This window comes from Bison bison, unplaced genomic scaffold (genome assembly GCF_000754665.1).
Source record: "Bison bison bison isolate TAMUID 2011002044 unplaced genomic scaffold, Bison_UMD1.0 scf7180017864522, whole genome shotgun sequence".
Classification (NCBI taxonomy): Eukaryota; Metazoa; Chordata; class Mammalia; order Artiodactyla; family Bovidae; genus Bison; species Bison bison.
Genome location: NW_011495073.1, coordinates 337,470 through 343,932, shown reverse-complemented (window position 1 = coordinate 343,932; position 6,463 = coordinate 337,470). Strand labels below are relative to the sequence as shown.

Here is a 6,463-nt window from a genome sequence, read left to right as displayed (position 1 = left end):
GTCAGGCCTGACTGATATCCTGCTTCATGAACTTGGCTTGAGAGTGAGGAGCTTCCACACTGTGGTCTCACGGTCCCCTCAAGGGGCAGAGCCCAGCTTGGGCCACAGCTGTCACACATACAACCCCACCCCGCGTCTTCTAGATCAGTAGCTCCCCCACTGGATTCAGGCCCCACTCCAGCCCTATCTTACCCCCTCGGCCCCCCAGCCACACTCACCCCCTGGAGACACCAATTTGTTTCCTGACTAGGGACCTCGGGTCCTCTCCTCCCTGTGGGCTCCGCTTCTGTGAGTCTCTGTGAGACTGGAGGAGCTCCGTGACCCCGGCCCGTCCTGCCATCCCAGCCCCTGCCTCCTCTCCCCACACGCATGTCCTCTGCTCCCCTTGGAATGCATCCGGAGCCCAGACTCTCCCCTCCCCACCCTGGACGCCCAGTTTGTCAAGCTGGCCTCCAACAGCCTTCAGACCTGGGCCTCCCCTGCGGCCTCTCCATGTCCCGTCCCCAGCCAGGCCTGGTACCCACCCTGGGTCACAGGTACGCCTTCCAGGCCCTGGGCTGCTTGCCCCCTCCAGTCCATAACCCCGAATCTGCAGGGTGACATTTAGACTCCTCGGCAGGACTGCTCAGGCTCCTTAACCCACTCCTCACTCCCCCACCCGTCCTTTTCACTTCAGGACACCCACAGGCACCCACACTCTGGACACAGACCTCAGTCCCCATGCTGTCTGCTCCCTCCTTGAGGACAGACCAGGTTCGGTATCCTCCCTGGGACATTTTCTGATCCCAGGTTTGGGGTCGTAATTCCATAATTAGAACCACTTGCTAACACTTTCTTCTCACACATACAGGCAGCGGTGATGCTCGTGAGGCATCTCCCTGCACCCCCCACACCCACATAGGATGGAGGGCAGGGGGCAGAGGTGGTGTCACACACCTGTGGACTTGCTCACGCAGCTCCTGGCGAGTCCCCCGCAGTGCCTTCAGGGAGGCAAAGAGCAGCAGGTGCTCAAGCACCGTGAGGCGGTCGAACAGGATATCCCGCTGCAGACACACCCCCAGCTCCGCCCTGACCACAGACGGGTCCTTCTGCAGGCTCCTGCCATTGACGGTGATGGTCCCGGACGTGGGAGGGTAGAGTCCTGTGAGCAGGGATCTGCAGAGAAGACACATCAGTGGGGGCATGGGAGTTGGATGTGCTGCTGCCCTGACCACCCAGCGGCCCCAAGGACATCTGCATCCCGTGGGGAGCTCACAGCCAGCCTCCCCCCCCAGCGCCTGCTACATGGTGAGACAAAAGCTGGACAGAGCTTGGTGGGACGTGGGCCTGTGATCGGGTTATGCTCGACTAGGATGCTCTGTGCCCAATGACCATCCCTGCTGAGAGTTTTTGATGATGACTTCAAGGGTCTTCACAGATGAGGAAACAGCCTAAATGCATGGCCTAACCACCCAAGTCATCATTAGATGTGAGCCAAGCAGCAGCTCATACTTCCATCACCCCCCCACAGCCCTGCAGCCAAGCTTCCTGCCTCCATGCCTGAGTCACCCACCTGCCAACATCAAATCCATGACAAGCCAAGAGCTCGTCTCCAAAGCTCCTGTCTGCCGGCCCACAGGACACCTGAGAACTGCCATCTCCTAGTTCAGGTCATTTATTATTCATGCTTTACACTATGTTCTCTTTCTAAAAAGTTAGACATATACCCACCACAGCACCTAGCAAACCACACCTAACTACTTACAGAAAGAACTTAAAATATTACATCCACACAAATGATGTACATGAATGTCCATCATCACCAAAACCTGGACTCAGCCTCAACTGCACCAACAGATGAAAAGATAAATGAACTGTAGTGTCTCCATGGCATGGACTCCTCAGGACCTGACAGCTGATCCAACAGCACCATGTGTGGGTCTCCAAGCATCATACCAACAGAAGACTCAGTACGACTCCATTATAGGAAATGCTAGAAAATTCTAACTGAACCACAGCCTCAAACAGCAGGACTGTGGTCACCCAGGGGGCAGGATCCAGGAGGCCCAGGGGCCAGCAGGGGGAGGGTTCACATGTCGGCATCCTGTTTGTCCCCCAGCCTTTGTGCAGCTTTAGCCAAGCCCAGCTCATCAGATGCACACCTGGACACATACTGTTTCCTGGGAATAAACTGCACTTCAGTAACCTTGACTGACAGCTGTTGGCTATATGGTTTTCAGACCTCACCGGGGAGTACAATCACACAGAGTATACCCATATCAGTGCACCTCGGAGTGCCTCATTTCAAATGATGACAACCAGCCCGGAAACAGCCTCTCAGTCTCTCCTCCGAGAAGTGCCAGGAAGAGACATTGCTGGGAAGACTCACGACCGATTTCCAACAGTCACTAAAAGCAGTGCAGCCAGCGACCCTCAAAACATCTGAAAACTCCTAATTTAATTCTCTTCGTTGTGCAAAACACAGACTCCAGATTTTCTTGCAGGAAACGTGCATTAGTAAAAACTCAGTGTGGAGGCTGGCTTTCAGAGTCATTATTAGTGCAACATTTCCCAATCTGAAAACACTAAAAACATCCTTCATGAAATCTTCAGCTCTTTTTCAGCATCCAAGAAAAGAGATGTTTCTTTTCAATTTATTGTCAATAAGAGATTGCTGAAGCTTTTTGAATGTTATTTTTCTTCTTTTGTTAAGAATCTTGAAGCAAATAGTCCCTTTCCTTGTGTTAACTAAGCATACTTTATTTAGCCCTACTAATAAAGAACAAAAAGAAAGTCACTTGTTCAAAACAGAAACTCCATAATTTGGGTGGTTTGGCCTTAAAAATACCCCATTCCCACAGCCAACTTGGGGCTGTTTTGTGGACTGTGAGTGTTTCAGCTCATTCTTTCTCTGGGATCACATGATCCGATTCTTTAAGCAAATCTGGAACCACTGGATCCCATATCAAAAATAAAGGCTTCACAAAAACACAACCACATAAAAAGCAGAACATGAAAAAGAAAAATACTGAAGTGTTAAAAAATTTGCAAACATCATTAAAATTTCATCTTCCTCTAAGTATGCAAGCAGAATTAAAGTTAGTCGGAGGGGGGTAAAGAATGTCATAAGACTTTTCAAAGGCCAAAGTAAACCCATGAATATTTTGCAGGCAATAAAAGAAGAATTAAACCTATTTTAAAAGATTCCCCCCTACCCCTGAGCCTGTTCAGACCTGCAGCAGCTCTATTGAGAGGGCTGTCTTTCTGATGTGTCTGTAAACTCTGTACGGAGATGGTCGGATAGCATCTCCAACTCAGTGGACGTGAATATGAGTAAACTCCAGGAGACAGTAAAATCCTGGTGTGCTGCAGTCCGTGGGGTCACAATGAGTCAGACAGGACTTAGCAACTGAACAACAATAACTGAAACTAAACAAAAATAAACAAACAAAAAAGGGATCCAGCCCCTATCTCACAGGTAAACACATCTCTAAGAACCCAAGCCCTGGAGGGAAGGCGGGAGAAGGGGAGTGGGACGCACATGACGGTGGTCTTCCCAGCCCCGTTGGTCCCCAGCAGCGCGGTGATCTGGTCCCTGTGGAAGGTCAGGGTCAGGTCCCAGACCCCCGCTTTGTGGCGATCGTGCTCCTTGGTCACGGAAAGCAGGACAACGCCGGGGGAGCCTCCTTCCAGCTCTCCTTTCCCATTTTGCAGGGATGAGCCTGTGAGGAAAATGCAGTCCACCCTGAGAAGACCTCAAAAGTCTCCAAATCAATGTTCACACGTGATAACCCAGCGGCTACCTCGGGCCTGAATTTGTGAAACTTATGAAACAATTCCAAAATCTTTCTCTACCTAAATCAACAGGCACATTATATGATGGCTAAACTTAAATGAAAGCAGTGACTGCAAGGTTCTGTGCCCTTACGTTATACATTTTGCAAGAAAATAAAAATAAACACACACGTGTTTATATATACATATACACAGAAGAACAATATCAGATTAGTTACACATAACTGACAGTCTCCAGAGGTGACCATTAATAGCTGGTGCTGATCCAAATCTTCTGTAAGATTTGTATTTGTATTTGTGAGGAAAATGCAGTCCACCCTGAGAAGACTTCAAAAGTCTCCAGAGGTTAATAGGTGGTGCTGATCCAAATTTTCTGTAAGATTTGTATTTCTGACTTGTATAGTCAGAAAATTACAGTATTGACTCATAGTACAAAATTATCATGGTGAGAACCAATTTATCCATAGATTTTTTTTCCCCAAAAAGTTGTGCTCTGTGAACGAGCCCCAGGCCAGGGCAGGTGCCCACGGAGTCTCCTGGGAAGCATGTCCCCGTCTGTAGGGACAGCAACAGTCTCTCTTTCATGGAGCCTGGAATAAACTAGCACTTGTGAAACACTGAACATTCTAAAGTATATTACACCTCAGTAGCTGTCCATCGTTGCTTTTATTATTTACACAAAGTCATGTTAGTAATGGAGCTTCAATTAGCTGAGTTACAGCAGAGGCACAGAGGATGCTGTGAACAGTGACACTCACACACAGGTTCCTGCCCACCTAGGATGGAAGGCAGGTCTCTGGGCAGCCATGCACTCACAGTTGCAAAGGCTCAACTGGAAAGGAAAACCAAAACCAAAGCTGACTGGAAGGAGAAAGACACCTCCAACACGCCCTTTACCCACCTTGACCATCCAAGTTCTCACTAGGGGAGAACAGCTTAGAACTGGCCGGGCTCTGCCTTTTCATCACTAGCCCACACACATCCTTCCAGTAGGATGCGGTGAAGGGGAAATACCATGGTTTCCTCAAACCGAAAGTTCCTAAAAAAATAAGATGAGTTGAAATCAATTTGCTTGTTTTTCTACTTAGAAGAAGATTCTGTAGTGGAATATCTTAGCTAAATTACTATAAAAATTTATCCCATCTTATCATGTTCCATCCACATCCCTTACATGGACCAGTGACCACAGGGGACAGAGCATCAGCCCCCAGCCTCCCTCGGCCTGGCCAGGGCCCTCCATGATGTCCTCACATCCCCTTCCCACAAAAAGTCATCTGAGCAGGTGTTCAACAAACAGGCAGGTATTTATTAGAAGTAAGACTAAAAAAAATAATAATAAAAAAAAGAAGTAAGACTAGCGTTAAATAATTGGGGAATGTTCCCCCAGCCTTCCCCCTCCTGTTTAGCTGTCACTCTTCCTGTATGTCTTTGCCATCTGCATGGATTACTAGACATGATTAAAAGCTGAAGGAATTAATCAATTAAAACCCTACAGAGAAGGATAATTCAGAGTGCTAACATTTCTATGTGAAACATACTGCCATTCTTCAAATGGATTCTCCAAATTCATTTCATCCACTTAATAGTCACTACCCCATTATGTGTCAAAATGAAAGGAGATTTAATTATTAATGCTTCTCAGTTTTCTTTCAACACAGTCAGACTAGCTTAAGTTTGATGGTGGTCTAAATTCTGCAAGTGCTTGAGGAGATAAAGACCTCCATGCAGACTGTTTCATGTTTTAGCTCTCTGACTATAAAGCACAGAAGAGACACACAGTCCCTCACACACTCCACACAAAAGATTCAAAGAGGTGACTGCAAATAAGAGCACCGGGTCCCTTGTCTTTTGATGTGAAGGGAGATGCTGAGCTGGTGTTTGGTCCGGTATTTACCACCTGTCATGGGTTGTTGGAGTCTTAGCCTTGGTACCTTGGACTGTGACTGTATTTGGAGGAAGAACCTTTAAAGGGGTGATTAAGATATAATGAGGTCATGGGGGTGGGCTCTGACCCAACAGAACTGGTGTTCTTATAAGGGATCAGGCCTCAGACACCCACAAAAGGACGGCCATGTGAGGACACAGGAAGGAGATGGAAAGAGGAGATGGATGTCTGGAGCCCAGAGCTGTGAGAGTATAAACACCCCTGTAAGTCGCAGTCTGTGTACTCTGTAATGGCAGACCAAACTGAACAGAGCACACGGAATATTCCCCAGGACCTTACATACTAATGACCACGCCTTAGGTCACATCACAGCCTGCACTGCACCTGCATGCTATGCCAGGCACTGTCCAGGGTCCTGAAAACACTGTCCATGGGGACAGGGCTGTCACCTCTCCTCCCCAAGCGGAAGGGAGGCAGCAAGGCGGTCTGGGACAAGAGGCTGCAGAAGCCACACAATGAGCTGCCAGGCAGCCTCTGGGAGCACCTGCCCATCACCCCCTTCAAACCAGCAGAGTGCCTGCCTTGGCTCCTGGACTCCACTGTCTTCAACCCCCTGGTGGGAGCCTTGGGCACTCGTGTGAATGACAAGTTCATGGAAATAAAAGAGAGTGAGCACCAAACATATAAGGAAAACTAGTTTGTGATGCCAGCGGCTGCCTTCTCTCCCTTTGGCCCATTCGAGCAGCAGCAGTTTCCTGCTGGGACCTCGCCTAGGTGACCATAACCAAGCTCAGGAACAGCCAC

The 6,463-nt window shown here is 48.6% G+C and overlaps 1 protein-coding gene across 1 annotated transcript in view; it reads right to left on the bottom strand.

The window, feature by feature from the left end:
• The window catches only part of ABCA13 (ATP-binding cassette, sub-family A (ABC1), member 13), a 402,303-nt gene that overhangs the window by 225,345 nt on the left and 170,495 nt on the right, over positions 1-6,463 (bottom strand). Inside the window, exons 36-38 of the mRNA XM_010831050.1 lie at positions 4,676-4,813; positions 3,521-3,701; positions 937-1,155 (exon numbers count right to left, since the gene is read on the bottom strand). Of these exons, the coding sequence (XP_010829352.1) occupies positions 937-1,155; positions 3,521-3,701; positions 4,676-4,813 (538 nt within the window). The remainder of the gene's footprint in view (positions 1-936; positions 1,156-3,520; positions 3,702-4,675; positions 4,814-6,463) is intronic.